The sequence below is a fragment of the Malania oleifera genome, chromosome 1 (assembly GCF_029873635.1).
Source record: "Malania oleifera isolate guangnan ecotype guangnan chromosome 1, ASM2987363v1, whole genome shotgun sequence".
Classification (NCBI taxonomy): Eukaryota; Viridiplantae; Streptophyta; class Magnoliopsida; order Santalales; family Ximeniaceae; genus Malania; species Malania oleifera.
Window position 1 is genome coordinate 148,181,183 of NC_080417.1, and position 21,326 is coordinate 148,202,508.

Here is a 21,326-nt window from a genome sequence, read left to right on the forward strand (position 1 = left end):
TTTATTGAGCCGATTTGACCACTAACGCACACAATATCAAACTGTCCTGATGAACAAAACTTAATTGTATAAAATGTAACTAAAAAATAGCCTATCAATTAATGAGAGAACCCAATCACCTAAATATATAAATTTTGTATTAGAAAAATACAGAGAACAATTGATAACCATGAATTATGGGTTGACATTTCATTTGCGCTAATTTATAAAGAAATGCATTGGGGGTGCGAGCTAAGGACAATCTTGATCCATCAACAAAATTATAGAGTACAGTGCAATTCAATGAATAATAATAATAATAGTCACATTATTTCAGTTGATATTCCATGGAGTGAAGAAGTTAAAAAATTTAAGACTCACATTATTACAGTATTCCATGAAGTAGAATACTGAAACGATACCACACCAGCACATGAATCACGACCACAAGAAACAGTTAAAGAACAAAAAGAAGCCTCAAGTCCCAAAAGAAAAGCTACAAGAAAAATTTCCCACAAATGTGGAACACTTGTAATGAGTTAACATTGAGAGAATATCAACTCCCAACACTGCACACTATTGATTCTCTTGTGATGAATAACAAAATTCTTCCATTTCCCTGGCCCTGCACTCATTGAGTATATTCCATTTCCAATACACAATCAGCTGAAATAACTAAACACAAAAACAAAACCATTCCATAATCATGCACTTGTTTGACCATTCTGAGCTATGCATAACTAGACAATTCCCTCAATGGACCAAAAGAAAAACGGGGACCTAAATCAAGGGGTAATTCAATTGAACCCAGCGGGATTGGAAACAAGATCAGCCCTTAAATCAAGTTCATACCATGGTACTAAAAAGTCATAGACAGATCACCGCTCAGCTTCAAACACTATTAATGGCCATGCCTTTTCGCGCCATTTGGTCTGTAGTCCCTTGAGCTCCATTCTGTGGAAGTGTTGGCCACAAAATGGCCTCTTCCATGCCCCTGCATTGGAGTAGCAGCAGCACAGTATGAATCATAAGGCAGTCCAGTATAGCCTGAAGATCCACTTGAGCTTGGTTGCCATCTACCACCACCTTGACCAGAAAAAGCATGAACAAATTGTGAGCTCTGCTCATGCCCCCGCCCCCACCCCCGGCCCTGCCCCAACCTCCGCCCCCTCCCCCTCCCATGGTCGCTGTTATATACACCTTCATTTCTTGGAATCCAGTAATTGTTGTTTGCTGCCCTCCCATGGTCGCTGTTATATACACCTTCATTTCTTGGAATCCAGTAATTGTTGTTTGCTGCCTGAAACCTCTCATGTGTAGTGATGTCCCTGTTAGACTCTGATATCTTCAAATTCTCAAAACCGCTCGGTTGAGCTCGAGCAGAACTCACCACTTTACTCCAACTTGAACTTGCAGCCTTCATTTCTCTTGAAGCATCCTTGTTAGAATCCAGTATCTTCGAATTTTCAATGCTGCACGGTTCAGCTCGACCAGAAATTACCACTTCACTCCAGCTTGAACTTGCAGCCTTCACTTCTCTTGAACTTGCAGCACTAAAATGCCCAACATGCTTCATGGAATGAGGTGCAACTGGGATTGCATTTCCACTACCACCATATCCAAATGGACTGGTCTTACAATGCCAATTATCTTCTATGGAAGTGCCAGGGATGGTTTTACCCAAACTTGAACTAGCAGCCTTCACTTCTCCTGCTGAAGATGTTGGGAGCAACGAAACAGTTTCACTGCACACACTGTGCCCAAATGAGACTGGTCTAAATTGCCCAACAAATTCAGAGGAATATGGAGCAATGGGGATTGTGCTTCCCCCATCACCATATCCAATTGGAGCGGTTCCACAATGCTTGTAATATTCCATGGAACGGCCAGCATTCACCTTTTCTGGACCACCACCACGACCTCTCCATTCAGTGCCAGCAACACTGTAAATTTGGCCACAAGATGAATTTATTGAATTGCATTTTTCTCCAGATTTTCTGTTCATTTCTTGAGAAAACCTGCAGCAATTATGTTCCCATTTAACATCATATATCCACAGAAAAACAGGATACAGAAAGTCTGGACAAACCTTGTGCTTGGTTTGCTGCAAAGGTTCTCATGCCAGAGTTGTGCCTCTTCAATATTAGCTTCACTAATTGTCTGCATACGTTTTTTATTCATTTAGACGAAAAACTATAAACCATTCTTAGGAGCAAAGGAGGCATTCTCCATATCCAAACTGGGTGATCCTGCAATGCATATTATGTTTCATGGAAGCGCAAGGGTTCACCTTTTCTGGGCCGCCGCCACGACCTCTCTGTCTGGTGCCAGCAACTTTATAATTTTCACAAGATGAACTAGTTGAATTGTGTTTTTCCCAAGATCTTCTGCTCCTTTCTTGATGAGACCTACATTAATTATGTTGCTAGTTAGCATCACATCTTCAAAGAAAAAACAGGAAAAAGAAAGTGAAATTAGAATGACACACCTTGTGCTGGGTTTGCTGCCTGCATACTCATGCCAGAGGTGTGTCTCCTCAATGTCAGATTCAGTAATTGTCTGCATGTGCTCATTTAGTACAAAAAATTATAAACCAGCATCCAAGCATAAGAGGCATACCCATTTTATCGATAATAGTAATATTATTTTCTAGTTAAAAGCTGGCAATGCATGTAAACCATGCAGGTTGTGTCTGTCCCACCAGACAGTTTTATAATATAGATACATCATTTAAGATTGCTCTTACCCATACCTAATTTAACATTGTTCATACTGATGTAACAAGCATTACTGAAAATTTTAACTTAAAAATATTAACCACAGAGCTAAGGAATTTAAATTAAAATGGAATCAGACACCTTTTCCGGGAAATTTACTCCCTCAAGCGTGCGTGGCTTGTGAAGATGACCATTGGACAATTTATAAAGCACGAGTCTGCATGAGTAGAGAGAAAAAATGTGAGGAGAAAAATACTGTTGGGGGTTTTTGGGGGGGGGGGGGGGTAGATATACCCAAAAGCATAAGTATTTCCAACTTTGACTTACAAGACATCATCTCCTTGAAGATTGTTAGAATGATTTCCAGAAGAAACTGACGTACCCAACTCTATATCCTTATAAGAAAGATCCATAAACCCACTGATACCAGCACTGAATATTTTAAAAAATGAAACAAAGATTAGTGCTCAGGCAGACTTCGCAACAAGATTACAATCACCTGATCAGTACAAAGTAGAAAATACAAAAATTGACCCCTTAATTAAACTTAATATTGGCGTTTGTGCTTCAAATATATTCTTTCCTCAGGTCTTAGGAAAGTGGCATCGAGGGTATTGTTATAAAGTATAAACCCAAGTCCTTTTACTAGGTTTAAGCTGGTCGCAGTGCTCTGGTTTGGCCGATCACTTGTTTAAGTGTCCTCTTAGGTGGTAACCCTACAGCCGATTCCTTTTGGACCCTGTTTTGAAAGAGTTTCGAGGAGCTTGGATGAGTGGGAAGGAGGCTTTTCTCTTTTGGTGGCCACAGTAATCTTATTCATGCATGTCTTACTTCTATCGCCCTGTGTCACGAGCTAAGCTTGTTCAGGGCATTATGCTTACCTGTGACCGCTTGTTTTGTGTGCTTGGGATGGGTTTCCATCATGTAAATACTAGTGTAGGGTTATTTTCTGCTAGTAGTATTTTTGTATGCCAAATATGGCAGTATGACTCCTTGATCACTTTGATATTTCCTAGTGCTAGAGTAGGAATGGCCTAGAAAGCTCTTTAGGGGAGTATCAAGTGTTCATCAATCATTGTAAAACTCACTAGCTATTATCAACGTTTTTAGCCTACTTGCCTCCGTCGCTAAACACACGATGTCAACGGAGGCGTTGTTAATGAATTGCATAGATTCAATGTTTACTGCTTGCTTGCTCATGAATGCTTACTGTTTCCGCTACCATTTGATTGAATGCTAATGAAAGTGTTTCGTGAATGAATGTTGGTAAACAAGAGTGTTTTAGCTAGCACTGCACGGCCCTTTCACAATAGTGTGAAAATAGTCGGACCGTAACACTTGGTATTAGAGCCAAGGCTCAGTTGCTACAAGAATTCAGTTACCTTCGTTGTGGGATTTGGATAGCTTTGGTAAGTCATCATGACACCAAACAATGCTGAGAGGATCAGCGTGCTAGAAGCACAGGTTGAGGCAATAACCAACACTGTGGCCGTGGAGGTGACTCGGATGAGAGAATTTGTTGATGAAGTAATAGGATCACAAAAGCATCAAGCAAGTTTGCTGGGTGAGATGTCAAAGGACTTTCGCCATATAGTGGAAACTTTGCAATCTCGAATGGTGGATCTAGATGCAAAGTTGAATCTAATGGTTCTTGCTATAGGGAACTCCAACACTTTGGGAGTTATCAAGACCAAGGTACCAGAACCCAGGAGGTATGGGGGTGCCCGTGATGCGAAGGAGTTAGAGAACTTTTTGTTTTATGTGGAGCAGTACTTTTATGCTCTGAGGATGGCCTCAAAATAGGCAAAGATGGATACTGCGACCATGTACTTGGTGATGCCAAACTGTGGTGGTGTACCAAGTACAATGAGATTGAAACGGGACGTTGCGTAATCGATAGTTGGGCAGACTTGAAGAGAGAGCTCAAGGCCCAATTCTTTCCTGAGAATGTTGAGTATAATGCAAGGAGAAAGCTGAGAGATCTCAAGCATACAGGGTCAATCAGGAAATACGTGAAACAATTTTCTGCTTTGATGTTGGATATCATGAATATGTCGGAGAAGGACAAGTTGTTCTATTTTCTAGAGGGGATGAAACTGTGGGCAAGAACTGAACTTCATAGGCAAAGAGTTCAAGACTTGTCTACTGCACAAGCTGCTGCAGAACGCTTGACTGACTACGCCGGTGATGATACTACTTCGTCCAAACAGTTTGGTGGAGAGAGAAACAACGGAAAGTCTTTCAAGGAAGCTTCGTCATCTTAAGGGTTCAACACACCCACTGAAAAGGGGAAGAGTAAAATTTTATGCTACTTGTGCGGTGGATCTTTCAAAGTGAGTGAGTGTCAACACAAGGGATTACTCAATGCCTTACAAACTTTCACTTCGCGACAAGTGGTGGAAAACGAAGAGGAAGAAGATGATGCCTGAAGGGTAGGCTCAGTGCGGCTGGTGAGTGCATTGGAAAAGCAGGAAAAAGCACCGAAAGTTACACGAGCAAAAGGGTTAATGTTTGTGGACTTAAGGATAAATGGGAAGAGTACCTGCACTATGGTGGATACAGGGGCTACTCATAATTTTGTATCGCAGTTGGAAGCATGGAGACCCAACTTATCCTTAAGGAAGGATACAGGACGCATGAAAGCAGTTAATTCTATAGCCTAGCCTACTCTGAGAAACTTCGACAGTGGGAAGGTCATGCAAATTTCACAGCGTCATTGAATGACTTTCCAGTCATTCTGGGAATGGGATTCCTAAGGGGGACGAGGGTCGTGCTGATGTCTTCGGCCGGTTCCCTGTGTCTGATGGGAGATCACTCGTACATGGTGCAAGCCGTTGCAACAAAAGGAGATGATGGGAAGTCCCTTTTAGCCATACAACTCAATGAGGGATTGAGAAAGGATGAGCAGACACGTCTAACCACAGTGGTAGTAGACAAAGAAGTAGGTCCAAAGCTGGTGCCTACAACCATCCAAGCGGAGTTGAATGAGTACAAGGAGGTGTTGCCGGATAAGCTACCTCACAATTTGCCTTCACGACGGACTATGAAGAATGGGATCAAGTTGTTGCTAGGAGTGAAACCACCTGCTAAACGGTCATGTTGGATGGCGCCTCCAAAGATAGTAGAGTTGGGGAAACAGCTTGATGAATTGGAAGCGGGATGTGCTCGCCCTTCCAAAGCACCGTTGGGCGCATCGGTGTTGTTTCAGAGGAAACATAAAGAGCATCTATGGAAGGTATTCCACAAGCTGAGGGGGAAAAGTCTAGGTGTGAAGAAAGAGAAGTGCTCTTTCGCTCAGCAGAGCAACAAATTCCTTGGTCATGTGGTTGAACAAGGCCGTATCCGAAAGGGTATGGAAAAGGTAAGGATGATTCAAGAACAGAAGATCCCCACGACAATGAAGGAGTTGCGTTCCTTTCTTGGCCTTACTAGATATTGCAGGAAGTTCGTTAAGGGGTATTCGCGGAAAATGACTCCAATGACAGGACTAATAGGGACTAGGGAGGTATTGTTGGCCACACACGCGGGATGATGTGGTTGATTATACCAGAATTTGTCTCACTTGCCAACAAGACGAGGAAGAGCGGAAGAAGTACGGTACTTTCATGGTCGCACCAAAATACTGTTTAACAAAGGAAACGACAAAATCATTCTTTGTGACTGTTGTGAAACATTGGGGTGTTCCCCAAGTTATTATTTGTGACCGAGACTATAATGTTCACTAACTTCTTGACAGAATTTTTCAGAATATTTAGGTCACATATTGACATCTCTTCGAGTTATTACCGACAGACAGACGGACAAATGAAGAGATTCAGAGAGCTGCTAGATGAGTACTTGCATCCTTTCGTCAACGACAACCAGAAGAATGGGGTGCAACTACTTGATGTGGCTCTATTCTGTGGCAATACCCAAAGGAGCTCAACAACCAACAAGAGCCTTTTTGAGCTTGTTACAAGCGAGTAGCCGTTGTTACCTCAAATAGTGAGCGAACCATACAAACGAAAGAGTCCCAAGGCGTACATCTTCACCAAAGACTGGAGACAGAATGCAGAGTTTGCCCGAACCTATCTGGAGAAAGCTTCTAAGCAGATGAAGGAGTGGGCAAATCAGGGGAGAAGACCGCAATTTCATGTCAGCTGCCTCAAGTCGTTCAACACCGACACCGATAATCTAAGCAGAAGTCAGTCCAACAAAGCAGAGTTGAAGACAGTGCAACCTAACAGACGTGAAGTTAAAGAGATCCTTACAGACAAAAAGTTTATATCCTCAAGGAAGAAGCGGCAAAAGTTCCTAGTGAAGTAGAAATGCCTTGATGACAAAGAATCAGCTGGATTTCTACGGAAGATATGAAGCCATTCATAGACAAAGTTAAAGTGTACCTAGCGCCAAAGTCTACGAGGACGTCGACCGCTTAAGTGGGAGAGAATGTCATGAGTTAAGCTTGTTCAGGGCATTATGCTTGCCTGTGACCACTTGTCTCGTGCGTTTGGGATGGGTTTCCATCATGTAAATACTAGTGTAGGGTTATTTTCTGCTAGTAGTATCTTTGTATGCCAAATATGGCAATATGACTCCTCGGTCACTTTGATGTTTCCTAGTTCTAGAGTGGGAATGGCCTAGAAAGCTCTTTAAGGGAGGGTGAGTGTTCATCAGTCATTGTAAAACTCACTAGCTATTGTCAACGTGTTTAGCTTACTTGCCTCCCTCGCTAAAGACACAATGTCAATAGAGGCGTTGTTAATGAATTGCGTATATTCAATGTTTACTGCTTGCTTGCCACTGCTTTCATGAATGCTTACTATTTTCGCTGTCATTTGATTGAATGCTAATGAAAGTGTTTCGTGGATAAATGTTGATAAACGATAGGCTAGCTAGTTAAACAAGAGTGCTTTAGCTAGTGCCGCACGGCCCTTTCACAACGGTGTGAAAATAGTCAAACTGTGACAACCTGTTCTCTGCCTGTCCCTTCCCAAAATTCTTGTAAGAAAGGCTCATAAACTAGAGAAGTTGATGAGGGATTTCTTGTGGTCAAGAGTCAGAGAGCATGATAGAGATCAACATGTTGGCCGAGGGATCTTCAGTAGATCCAAAGGGGAGGGAGGTCTCTGTAGGTAATTTGGTGTCAACATTTCCTTGGATGGGAAGTGGTTGTAGCGCTGCCCTTTTGAGCAGTTGGGATGCTAATTAACTGTTTGAGTACTATGAATCTGTTTCTTAGATTTATCACTCTTTTTCCCTCATGTTTGGTAATTGGGACAGAATCCGTTTCTAGGGATCATTGGTTAGGAGAGACCTTGGGCTAATGCATAGCTTCGTCTCTCACTTTATCGTCTTTTCATGGTTCCCCAACTCTGTTTTCTTTCACTTGCAATAGAGTGAGCACTTCTGGTTTTTTGACTTTGAGAGGAACCTTTGAGCTAGCCCCTTTGCTCAATGTGCTTCAGTCTTTTCAGCTCTAATTGCAGAGTGACCAAAGACTTTGGTCCTTCGATTCTTTTGGGGACTTTTCTTGGAAATCCTTATTTTCTCATTTGATTCGTACTCCTAATGCTACTCCTTTTGCCCCTTCTCATTTGGAAAGAGAAATCCCCATCTAAGGCCTTTTGTGACAGCCTTGGAAGAATTAATACCAATGACATGCTTTAGAAACGGAGACCTGACAAGTTTTTACCGCCTAATGTGTGTGTTCTCTGTAAAGCGCAGAGAGACCTGTTCACATTTGTTCTTACATTTTCATTTCCCTTGGATATCTTTTGGAGTAAGTTGTTTGAAAATTTTTGGACAAAGTCAGGTATGCCCTTCGTTGTTGTCTTAAGGGGTTTGGAAAGAGGAAGGAGAGAGAGGCTTTATGGCAGTGCTCAATTTTGGCTATCTTCTGGTGTATTTAGGTGGAGGGAAATGCCAGAATCTATAGAGTAGAGTGGTGTTTCTTGCTTCACTAAAGGTTTTGGCGAATAGTTTCTTTCGATAGTTACCCGTCAGATCTACAGCAAGATGGATGGTTTGCTCAAGTAGAGCTGTCTTGTATTCTCTGTTCTCTAGTTTTCAAGTCTGTTCTTTTTTCTGGTTTATCATGAAGGTATTTTATTCTCCTTGTTTTCATTCTTTTTCTTTGTACTCTTCTCCCTAATAAAATTCTTTATCAACAAAAAAAATAATCATACATTAATACAATTAACACAAACAAATGCCCACCTCAAACTGGTGTCAATCTTGATCCATTCATTTTGTTCATGGCAAGCTGGAATTTTATTAAGAGATAGAATTTGTTTTCCCAAAGAGTTCAAACTTCTGACAAACATTCGATCAGCACCCTCTGCATTCCTCACTACTTCATCCTCCTGTGAATTTCCACAAACAAAAAATAAAAATAAAAATTCAATAGGTAGCCAAACGCCCCACAAAATAAAGTCTCAAATTGTTTAAGAGTAAATAAAATTGCAAGGTAGAAGGAATTTAAGCTACTAAAAAAAGTTAAGGGCAGCCTTTTGTACCTGTAGCTCCTTCTCCAATTTTCTGGTCTCAGATAGAAGGCGATCTTCTTCGATAAAAGGAAGCTTACAGATTCCCTTTTAAAGAGACATGTAATGCAATATATGTCACAAATTTTGAGTCAGTGGTCAGTGACATGTTCTAGAAAATTATGGAAGGAAATTATATACATTGTATACTAAAGACAATCACAAAAGCATGTGTTGATAAAATGAAATATGAAATATTAACAAACCTGCCACATAAAACGCTTTCCATCATTATCAACTTCAAAATCTAATAATAAGACATGTAAACAAACAAGAAAATTTTAATTAAATCTAGTTAAAATATCCTATCATATATACCCTATATATATAATATAATGTAAAAATATCCTTACCACTAGGATAGAAATCAATTATGTTTGAAGTTTCATTAGTCATGAGTGTTTGGTATGCTTCAGGAAGTGCATGGGCACTGCATAGAAGAACGATTTGCAATTTGTTAGATAAAATTACTAAAAACTCAAAAACAAATTACCCAAGTAAAAGAAGGAGAGTTTTATGGAGCTACCTTTTTGGAGGAAGAACACCCATGAGTTGATCAAAAGGTTTAAACGGTAAGCCGTCTACAAACATCAATTTGACTTGAGAAAGACCTTTCAAATCTGAAGCAAATGGCCCATAGTGGTATGGGTAGTACCTAATGAAATGTTCAGTTATTAATCCTTCATCCACAGATCACACACATCTACCCCCACGAGAGTTTATCATCAACTCATTAATATGTCCTACCACGTCCAAGATGGAACTCCAGAAAAATAGTATAGAAGGACCCAGCAAAGCCCTTCAGTGTATTTTTCAACCTACAAGTAGTTAAAGAGTTAAAATTACTGAGTTCAACAATCATCTATAATTAGAGAAGCTTTACAAGCATATCAAATGATTAATAACTCTTCCCTGTAACAAGGAAAAAGGAATAATAGATACTGCAACATATACTCCTGAAGGGACTGCAATTTGATATTAGTAAAAGGATACATACTACTGCTTTCCTTGTACATTCAATATCCACAGGAGTCTCTGCAGAAAATTTATATTTGTAGTATCTTTCTTTCCATCCAGCATAACCCAGTCTTACCTGTTGATAAGTTCCACCAACCCCAATTAAATTTGATGGAAAAACAAATGCATAATTTCATCATTAGAAAAACTATAAGAAAAGAACGTCCCCAATGCAGGACATACTTTGTTGATGCCCAAACCACCATTTTTAAACATGTCAGATTTACAACGGATGTTCTCTTTCAACTTTTCTCTCAACTCCTTCGTATTTTTCCTCAAAATCTGCAGCACCGAGTGATTAATCACAATTAATCAACAAATAACAAAAGAAGCACAATTATTAACTATTTAGTTTTCCTAGGACCACATGAATAAGTTTTGACCCCAGCTAACCAATACAAATGATTCAATCAGGAGAGAATAATTGTTCTGGTCCAATTTCAAAGGTGACTTTTTGTCCATGGTTGTCACTTTGTTGAGAATATAAGTTCTTCTTCTTTTGTCTCTTAAAACTTTTTTTCTGGGGAAAAAAAAGGTCAAAAGCTTCACATTTCCACACACAGGGTACTTCTCCCATAGTTACTATTATGCTTATCTCCAAAATGGAACAATCCATGTATCGCATATTTTTTCTGTTGATTTCTTCTTATGAGTGAGGTGCAGAAAGAAATATCCCACTTCAATGGTAGATATTAGATTGTTTCCTTAAAAATAAAATTGACGTTTCATGAAAAGTAATATCTACTTCATAATTTTCTGCAGAACAGTTTTCTGCCCCACTTAAGGATTTGTCATTTTCTGAAACTGTTCCCGTAATTTTGGAAGATGGGGAGTTTCCACCAGGCAAGTCAAGATGATCATTATTCATGTCGAGCTCATTATTGCCACCTTGATCTTCTTCCTCAATCTGTTGAAGAATAGTGCAATTCAGAGAAAATTTGATGTATATCTGAGTGTGTGCGCACAACTGTGTGTACAAGTTCTATTTCAACACCTACAGCATCACATAAAATCCTTCTTAGCTTTCGCTCCAGCAAGTCAGATCTTTTCTTGAATATCCTCTCTTCATATGCACCAACCAAGATGATGAATTTCTCAATTCTTTTCAATTTTACATACCCACTTTTCTTATCTCCTACCTGCATTCGCACATAGGCACAGAAGGATTGATCGCCTCTATTACAATTTCATCACGAGATAAAAAATAAAACGAAATAAAATAAGTATTACTCACCCTTTGCATGTCAACTAAATAACCACCAATATTCTTGAATTCTTTCTTGTAGATGGCCATGAGCAAGTCGATAGCCCCCTATATAACAATGATACAGAAATAGTTTAATTTGATAGGCATCAAATTTGTTTATCCATAAATTTTGTTCTATATTTACAATTGGAAACCTCATGAATTTCCAAACTGGGCATGTGAGGCAGAAAATCATTTCCAGCAAAGAAGCATAAGAAGATGAAATCATCAATAATGCGCTCAAAGTCAATGTCCTTCCAATTCTCAGGAAAATCACATATCTTCATGTCAAGCTCTAAATATTCTCTTAAGGTCCAGACGTTCATAAACTGCAAGTATAACATTGAGGGAAACTAATTATTAAATCAACAGAGCAATAAAATATATTTGGGTAAAAATTCTCTCAATTTAAAGACGAGATGATACCTCATATGGCTTTTTAATCAATGAGGCATTTTCTCTGCCCTTTTGATCTTGGCAAAAAGAACTTGACTTTACAGAATTATATTCCACCACTGAAAGACTGGCCTCCAATACAGATTCACAGCTTAATTGCTGCTCCTGCATGCGCACATCCTGCAAAAAGACAAACTGAAGATGGTCATAAAAGACAAATATATAAAAACCTATTGCCACACCTATAAGATCTATTTTCTTTGTCAGGTAACCAATGGAGGACAAAATTATCCCAAATTTACATATTTTAGTGGAATGAACAAAACAGAGAAATTTCTTTTATTCCTTTAACTTTTAAGAGCTTACAAATTTCAATAGCTCTAAAGATATTATTTTGCAAAAATAAAACAAAACCAAGCCTCAAGTCCCACTAGGTGGGTTTGGCTATATGAATCCTTTTCCGCCAATTTATGCGATCACAGACCATTTCTTTTGACAAATCTAAGGTTATTAAATCTTTACTCACTATCTCATTTCAAGTTATTTTAAGTCTACCCCTACCCCTTCTATCGCCCCCCACAATAACTAACCTACTCTTCCTCACTGGTGCACTATATAGCCAACATTGTAAGTGCTCAAACCATCTGAGTCGTCCCACCCTTATCATATCTTCTATAGGAGCTATACCTAACTTACCACAAATATGTTCATTCCTTAATTTATCTTTTATCGTTATACCACTCATTCATCTAAGCATCCTCATCTCAGAAAATTTTACTATTTGGATATTATGTTTCTTCGTCGCCCAACATTCTGATCCATATAGCACCGCTGGTCTTACAGTCAACCTATAGAACTTCCCTTTTAATTTTAAGGGTATTCTACGATCACAAAGCACACTGGACGCACTTCTCTATTTCACCTAACTTGTTTTAAATTTATGCATTACATCATCTTCAATTTCACCTTCAACCTGCATAATAGATCCAAGGTATCAAAATCTACAAACACTATTTATTTCTTCATCATCAAGTCTAACTTTTTTCTCCAAAATTCCTCCTACCATTACTGAAGTTACATTTTATATATTCTGTCTTATTGCTAATTATCCTAAAATCTCTAGATTTCAAAACTTCTCTCCATAATTCTAGCTTAGCCTCTATTCCGCCCCTAATTTCATCAATCAATACAATATCATCTGCAAACAACATACACCATGGAACCTCATTTTGGATGCTCTTAGTCCGTTGGTCCAACACTAAAGCAAAAAAGATAAGGGCTCAAAGCATATCCTTGATGTACACCTATGGTGATTGGAAATTCTCTAGTTTCTCCATTTATAATCCTTACACTAGTCATTACTCCATCGTACATATCTTTAATAACATCAATAAACCTACTACATATACCTTTTTTTTGCAAAAGTCCACCATAAAACTTCCCTAGGTACTTTATCATATGCTTTCTCTAAGTCAATAAATACCATATACTAGTTCCTCTTCTTTTCCCTAAACTTTTCCATTAATCTTCTTAAAAGATGCATAGATTTTGTGGTAGATCTCCCAAGCATAAAACCAAATTGATTTTCTGAGACCTTCGTTTCTAGCCTTAATCTTTGTTTAACTACCCTTTCCTTCAATTCATCATATGACTCATAAGTTTAATTCCACATTTGAATATCTCCTTTATTTTTTTATAAAGTTATTAAGTGTTTTTCCTCCATTCATCTGGAATTTTCTTAATTTTTATAATTGTGTTAAATAAATTAGTCAACTCTATAATTCCGTTATCACCTAAGCACTTCCAAACTTCAATTGGTATGTTATTCGATTCAATAGTTTTTCCATTTTTCATCTTTTTTAGTGCAAACTTAATTTTGTTAACTTTAATTTTGCGAATAAATCTCATATTTTTAGTCTTTTCCTCATTTTCCAATTCCAGCTTTCAGTCTTCTATTTGATTTTCATTAAACAACTTATTAAAGTAACTTCGTCATCTTTCTTTTATGTCTTCATCCTTAACTAAGACAATTTCATCCTCATTTTTTATACATTTACATTTCCTAAGTCCGTACTCTTTCTTTCTCTAGCTTTAGCAAGTTTAAATATATATTTTTCCCCTTCTTTTGTATCTAATCTATCATACAAACTATTAAATGATCTATGTTTAGCTTCACTAACAGTCTTTTTTGCATCTTTTCTGACCTCTTTATACTTCACAAAGTTATCCATATTTCTACATTTTTGTCACGTTTTATATCAAATTCTTTCTATCTTTACAGCTTTTTGGACATCTTTATCCCACAACCAACTTTCTTTTCTATTCAAGAATCTTCACCTTGATTCACCTAAAATCTCTTTTGTTATCTTTTTAATAGAACTAGCTAATCTACTCCAAAGAGTATTTATATATATCTCATCATCTATAGTCCAATCCTCATCTTTGATTATTTTATCTTTAAATTTTATTATATTTTCTCCCTTTAGGTTCCACCGCCTAGTTGTCTTACACTAGTTTATTTAATCCTTTTTATTCCATGTTTTTAATACATATATCTAACACTAAGATTTTATATTGCGTGGTTAGGCTTTTAACTTTACAATCCTTGCATGATAAACAATCTACCATCCTAGTTAAAAAAAAAAATTCTATTTGACTCTCATTTTGTCCACTTTTAAAGGTTATTAAGTGTTCTTCTCTCTTCTTAAAGCAAGTATTCATTGCAATAAAATCATATGACATTGTGAAGTCTAAGATCATCTCTCCAGGCTTATTTTTGTCTCCATGTATCCTCACATAACCTTTATTATCCCTTCCAACGTGTCTATTTATATTTCCTCCTATGAATATTTTCTCAATCCCTGGTATGCCTTGTATAATACTATCCATATCTTCCCAAAATTGTTTCCTAATAATATCCATTATCTCTTGGCCTAATACCATCGTGATTTTTACAATTCTATCCCCTACTTCGTTTACATCAACAATGTTATCTTTTAAGGTTTTTGTCTACAATAATTCCTACTCCATTCTTACGTTTTTCTTTTCCAGTGTATCAAAGTTTAAATCCTTATTTATCTATTTCTCTAACTTTCTCCCCCACCCACTTAGTTACTTAAAAGGCAAATTATATGAATTTTTATTCTAATCATTGTGCCCACAATTTCCATGCTTTTACCCGTAAGTGTCCCTATATTCCAAGATGCAAAAATACACTTGGTAATTTGTTATTGTTGACTAGTAATTTTTAATTAATAAATGATATTTGATATAAAAATACACCTTCTACCATATAGTCTGAATTCTTTCATATCCTTCCCTAAGTTAAACATTCCTACTCTTGTTCTTTTCATATCAAGTTTACATCCTTGCTAAAAAACTATCACTTATTTTCCTACAAGTCAAATGCCAATTTCCTTTTGCTGGGATTGCTTTAATGCATCTAGAAATATAAATTGTCAATAGCAGACAGTACAGGCTGTACACTGTTGAGTTGAGGTTCATATTCAAAGGGTAACTGAAGTTTGTTAACTGGTGGGAAGGTTTCACACAGAGGGTGAGAGGACTGGTATTATCTTCTGGACCACAATGCAGTGTCCACATTTTGGTCTGTAGGGGTATTTTGGGGTTCCCATACCAGAACATTTATATTTAGAGGTGAGGGATGAAACCCTAAAGCAGTTTGCGCACAGTAATGGTGGAAATTTTCCAAGCTATACAGAGGCATAAGCAACCGACCCAATTATAACCTAATGTGCTCTCTTTTCTATTCTGTTTCCATGCGCTACACGCACATAATCTTACAGGTTAATTACATAAAGTCTACATTAGCAATTCTTAAATTACTTAAAAAAATAGTAATTTATTGAATTTCTAAAAATTACTGGTTAAATAACTTTACCGCATGAATAATAGTTAGGCTTCCAATAAGAATCTCTTAAATCTGATGTCCAAATTTTCATAATTTTACCCCGCCCCACATGCCAATGAATCCAATCATACACTCCTTTTTTTTTTTTTATCTCCTCCCATTTTTTTTTCTCTTGTAATACTTCTCTTTTCTGATCTCCGATCTGAACTTTTCAAGTAAAGAGTTCTTCCGATGCTATTATCTTTAACTGTCTACAATAAATATTATTTTGACATTTTATTTTTTTCAATTTTGTACATAACATAGAGATCTAAAATTCTTAGTCAGGCCAAAAGTAATAGAACCCCAAGTTGATTTTTAATTGTTTAGTTTAGGACATGCTTTGATGTTGAACCTTGCCCCAAAGCTTGCCAGTAAGAATTCACAGACAAATTGGTTTAGGTCCTTTCCCTCCACCCTCATATGTAGTTATGTACATAGGTTTAGAAATAGATTCCCTTTTTTTTTCAAAAAATTTTACTTATGATACAATTCATATGACATTCTTGAATGATAGAATAAATGCATTTTTATTAAAAAAAAAAAATTGTATGGCCATGAAAATCAACCAATGTGTCCTGCCAGAAAATTTAATTGAACGCTGGGAAGTTACTAAAATGCCAAAATAAGTGCCATGAAGTGATCCATTAGCCTATTCAATGGTTTCCAAATTCCCTTTTTTATGTGGGTGTCTTGCTTTCGCGTTTACACTTGAACTCCAAAACAAAAATTGAAAATCTTTTTCATCTCATTAAGATGAACAGGATGCATGGAAAACAACCCAGAAAACAAAATTGAAGATTTAAACCATTTAAAAACAACCTAATGTTTTCTCATAACAATTGCTCTTCACATAATTATATTGAATAGAATATACTTAATGAAAATGAAAATGAAAATTAAAAATTATTTATATTTCAGCTAACTAAATCCAGGGAAAAAAAACTGAATTAGAGCTGTCAAAGATATATAACAAGAAGTAAGGTAATAATCAAAGGCAAAAGTAGTTAGCCTCTAGTATATATATTTTGGACCTAACATGAACCCCTTAAATTTAAAATAAAAATAGTAATTTAAAATTTCATACTCTAAGCACTATGAATGCGTTCCTCCTAATGCCAGCTCCAAAAACAGTTTTAAAAATTAGGTAAAGCTTATAATTAAGATTAAATGATTGAATTCAAGAAATTTCAATTTTAAAAACTTGTACAAATTTTAGTTCTAGAAAAATTTAATGTGGAAAACAAAATGCAATAAATTTTAAAAATTAAATTGCTATAATTCATATTAAAAATTTTTAATATTATGATTACTTGCTACTTAATTAGTACAACAAACTGAAGCAAATAATTTGACTGCAACTGTGCCTATCCAGTGCAACCAACTGTTTCCAACTGGAAAAAAAAAAGGTCAGCCCGGTGCACAAAGCTCCCACGTATGCAGAGTCCGGGAAGCGGCAGACCACAATGGGTCTATAGCGCACAGCCTTAGCTTGCATTTTTGCAATAGGCAGTTTCCACGCCTCGAACCCGTGAGGTCACACAGCGACAACCTTACTGTGTGGCCAATACAGAGTGGAAGCTCTGGGTTCAGATCTACCAAATAGGAATAAGGGAGAGGGACAAGTCAAAACTAACCTCTCTAAGTATCGAAAAATGCACTTCATGTGTTGCCAAGGCTAGCATTATAAGGTCAGCATCCTGCATGCAAATTCCTCAACGATTCAAATTTTAAAAATGAAACAAGGTAACTCCTTTAAAGTGAGTAAGGCGGAGAGTTATCATACTAAACCATAGAGGCAATGCCGGGTATTTGGATCATAATCTGGAGAGGTACGCTGTACGCGTATAAAAGACATTATCTTGTGTTCCCCCTCACCAGGAACATTGGCATCTGAAAGGATCACCTAATTACAAAATGAAGATTAGAAGCTTTTGTGGAAAGAAGTAACAAAGAGATGAGAGAAAGGTGGTTCACAAACTCTATTTTGGTTCATAATTTAATATATATATTGATTTATTTATTTTCTATTAAGTTATAACAGGTCATATTTTTTCCAACTAAAAATACTACAAAGATTAAAAGTCGATGAGCATGCAGATCAAACCTTAATATCTTTCCAACCTGAATCATTTCTTAGCCTTTCACTGATGTAAGATTGCAGGGCCTTCGACAATTCAAACATAAATTTCGTCCCTGGAGTAATTATGTTAGAATCTGTAACTTCAGACTCTACTTTTGGAAGAACATGTTTGCCTTCCATTTCAAACATTTTTTTTATCCTGCTTTCCTCTGCTTCCTACATATTACAAAAACACTCAATAAACTACCCATCACAAAATATCCATACTGTAAACTAAAAGGAGATGCTCCAAATCATTTAAAACTGTTTTTTGGAGCAAGCAGTTCAAGCCTTGGATTTGGATTTCTGCAGAATTCAATGAAACACAACACAATTTTGTCTTTTATTTTGACCAAATCCATATAATTCCAAATTCAAAGTTAGAAATCCATGCTAATGCAGTCTAAGGGAAGAGATGACACACGGCAATTTCATTGTCTTTTGCAGTTCTGAATCGTCTTGATCGTTGTTGGTTCATTTTCGCACGAGGTGCTACTCCATCTGTGCCAAATAAATAATAAATAAGCAGCATCTTAAAATAAAATTTTCACCTGATGCTAACATAGATAGGGTTAGTAATGGCAATTATTTTGTATATATGCAAAGAAATTAAAGCAAAACTAGTCCTACTCTGTCTATTAAAAAGTACAATGCGTCTGAATACTATATTTTAAAATTGAGGTCTGATATCAATCCATAAATCAGCTTATCAAATATAGTTTCCCCAAGACAGAGGAGAAGAAAATTTAAATTTTTTAACATTCCTTCACCAATATTGAAAAAGAAAAGTTAAAGATCACAAAGTTCTCCTTTAATTTGCATGCATCTTCTCAGCAACCACTCGGTTAACTGTTCTCTTTGTCAATTATATTAATAGAAAGGAATAAGTATCTGAAAACCAATAAACCATGGCCAAATGGTCAATGAGACAATCCAACTTTAAATCGGCTCAATGCAGCAACTATTTTTTTAATTTGATCAATCTAACCTGATCTAGCACAGGGCAAATGAAGGTGCACCACACACACTGCAGGGCCTAAATGTCTTGCAAAGATGGATTTTGAAAATGAGTTTCAAGTTGCAAGCTGCATGATAGTCTCCACAGATTCTTACGTTTTTGGCCACTTGATGAACTGTTCCAGGGCTTAGGTTGATAAGATCAAAAGCAGTAGTAAGCTTCTTCTCACAAATTTCAAAATTATACTCACTCTTCTTCAATAACATCACACAACACAAAACTAGCATCTGGGATGTAAGTAACTGCCTTTATCCTCACAGACAAGGCCTCAAGAATACATAAATTTCCTTCTTCTACGGGTGAAAAGTGTCCTCCAGGAAGCAAATGAGCTTACCCATTTAACTCCAATATGGCTGGACCCATGATTCTCTCTTATGCCTTCAAGTTCTAAGAATAGATCTTAAGTATGCAACCCCAGCTCCAACAAACATATTCAAAAGCAGTACATAACTCCCACTGTTTCCCCAGTTCCAACACAAAAACAGCTTTCTAGCTGCTATCTCTGCAATCTCTAAATTCCAATGGTTCTGAAAAGCAGCCAATAGTGTTGCCTTATTTCAGCTTAATCTACAAACCCTCTTACATCATCTCATCAAACACTGATAGCACCCATTCGGCTACCCATTCTGAGTGAACCGACGTATCATTGCAGTCCAAGAAAAAGTATTGTTACCAGGCATATTCCCAAACAAATCCTTCCTTCAGGCAGCCTGCAATCAACTTCAATGCATTCCACAACGAAATATCTTCACTATCCATTGCATCAAACATCTCTCTCACATCTATCTTGAACCCACATTTCACATACACATCAAGCAGGGACGCAGAAATTTCCAAAATAAGTAACAAATTCCGATCTCTCGGAATTGTATCAAAATTCTATGCATTTTCCTTTGCTTGTGTTGCAGTTGTTCAACCTTCACTGACAGATAGAAATACCAAAAGAAAAAATGGATACCCAAATGCCTCACTGAAAACTTGTGTACCCTTAAAGGTGTATAAATGTTTGTCACCTCTTCTTCAGGCTCCCAAGCAACGTGCACACATGCAGGAGGACACAAGATAGCTGGTTGCTTGCGCACAACTCCGGTGCGGCAGTAGACCACATACCTTTACCTCCAACTTCAAATTTTTTACAATCAAATCTCCTAGACTCCTACTTCCAATAATAACTAGTTGACTTTCTTTTCTATCTGGGCAAGTATATTAAGGCATACTCCTCATCACTGTCAAACGTCTTTCTAACCAAGTTCAGCTCTGATTTAAAATTCAGTTAACTACAAATTTGGCGGCCACCCAGACTCACCCTAACTATTCGGGCATTGTTAAGTGGGTTTTAGGATCATGATCGTAATAGAAATACGTGCAGTAGCAAACTAAAAGACTAAATCCTTGTTGCATAGAACGAAAGTTCATCATTCATATCAAAATATTGAGAACACAAAAGAAGTGAAAAATAATAGCTCACCGATTGCCATGTACAGTAGCTTTCGTGGACGTACAATGCTGAAAAGCCTATCGATGTACTCAAAAATGCTCTTGAACACCTCCCGGAATGTCGTCGGAGGAAAAACCTAGTAAGAGCAGTGAAAAAGAAAGTAAATATTCAATCTTAAAAGATCGCAGTATTATCAACATTACTTGGAAGATGCAGAAAATTGATAGTTAGGAAGAGAAGGTAGGTACGCTATCCTCGGGATGGAAGCAGGGATGGATGATCCCATTCATATCGAGATACAAATTATCGAATCCCCCATTTGGGTTTGGTGCAGAACTATCCGTATCATCCTTCTCTTCGATTGCTCTCACCACTATGTTCGGATATTTCCTCACCAACCATCTGTAAAACGAAGGCACGCCCATCTCTCTCACTCTCTCTGAGCTCAATCAAGACTTTCTGCTCAGTGATGGACCGAGAACATGAAATGGGAAAGTTATAATAGCTCGATTATCCAAAAAGTACACCCAAGGAAAGAAATGAGCTACAGAGGCATTAATGGGACTTAAACTGTCAAACTGGATGAATCTAGAGATGGGTCGGTGACGATTAATCGCCTCCAGTGCACAGCTCTAGGCAAGCATTTATACTTTCTGAGAGGACAGCCGACAGGACTGATTTTCAAATTATCGTGAAACTCAATTTACAGCAAGTCAACAGCAGTTTCATTTCAATTGGCTTTCGCGGCGGGCCCCTCCACTGCCGGAACGAAAGCGGGATGACGATCAGTTAGTGTTTTTCTTTGTTGATATTTTGTCCTTTGTACTCTTCCGATTCATACGCATGCTATTAAGCTTTACCTTCGAGTGAAGGAATGCCCCATCACCTCAAATTTACAAAAAACAGGGCAGGGAAGGCATTCTCCTTTCGTACTATCTTTCCCTCTACAGACTGAAAGC

The 21,326-nt window shown here is 37.4% G+C and overlaps 1 protein-coding gene across 2 annotated transcripts; it reads right to left on the bottom strand.

Moving 5' to 3' along the window:
• Positions 1-514: 514 nt before the first annotated feature.
• Positions 515-21,072, bottom strand: LOC131150566 (5'-3' exoribonuclease 3-like). 2 transcript variants are annotated; one of them, XM_058101375.1, is made up of 25 exons: positions 20,616-21,072; positions 20,398-20,503; positions 18,336-18,412; positions 17,897-18,088; positions 17,576-17,695; positions 17,427-17,489; positions 11,910-12,059; positions 11,639-11,812; positions 11,472-11,549; positions 11,236-11,376; positions 10,983-11,144; positions 10,421-10,519; positions 10,218-10,313; positions 9,968-10,038; positions 9,747-9,875; positions 9,574-9,650; positions 9,427-9,467; positions 9,194-9,268; positions 8,895-9,040; positions 3,024-3,128; positions 2,838-2,913; positions 2,468-2,538; positions 2,270-2,387; positions 2,069-2,139; positions 515-1,997 (listed from the first exon to the last, which is right to left on the bottom strand). In XM_058101375.1, exons 1-25 carry the CDS (start codon positions 20,790-20,792, stop codon positions 881-883), a joined length of 3,732 nt encoding a protein of 1,243 aa, XP_057957358.1. In that variant the 5' UTR covers positions 20,793-21,072; the 3' UTR covers positions 515-880. The 2 variants fall into 2 exon arrangements, with proteins under 2 accessions (XP_057957358.1, XP_057957366.1); XM_058101383.1 differs by having other exon boundaries at positions 515-1,922; positions 20,616-20,984.
• Positions 21,073-21,326: the final 254 nt, after the last annotated feature.

Coding starts and splice junctions, on each gene's coding strand:
- LOC131150566 (XM_058101375.1), bottom strand. CDS start 20,792: ATGGGCGTGCCTTCGTTTTACAGATGGTTGGTGAGGAAATATCCGAAC. Junction 18,413..20,397: donor GCTACTGTACATGGCAATCG/GTGAGCTATTAT, acceptor TATTTGGCACAG/ATGGAGTAGCACCTCGTGCG. Junction 11,145..11,235: donor GAAGGATTTTATGTGATGCT/GTAGGTGTTGAA, acceptor ATTCTTCAACAG/ATTGAGGAAGAAGATCAAGG.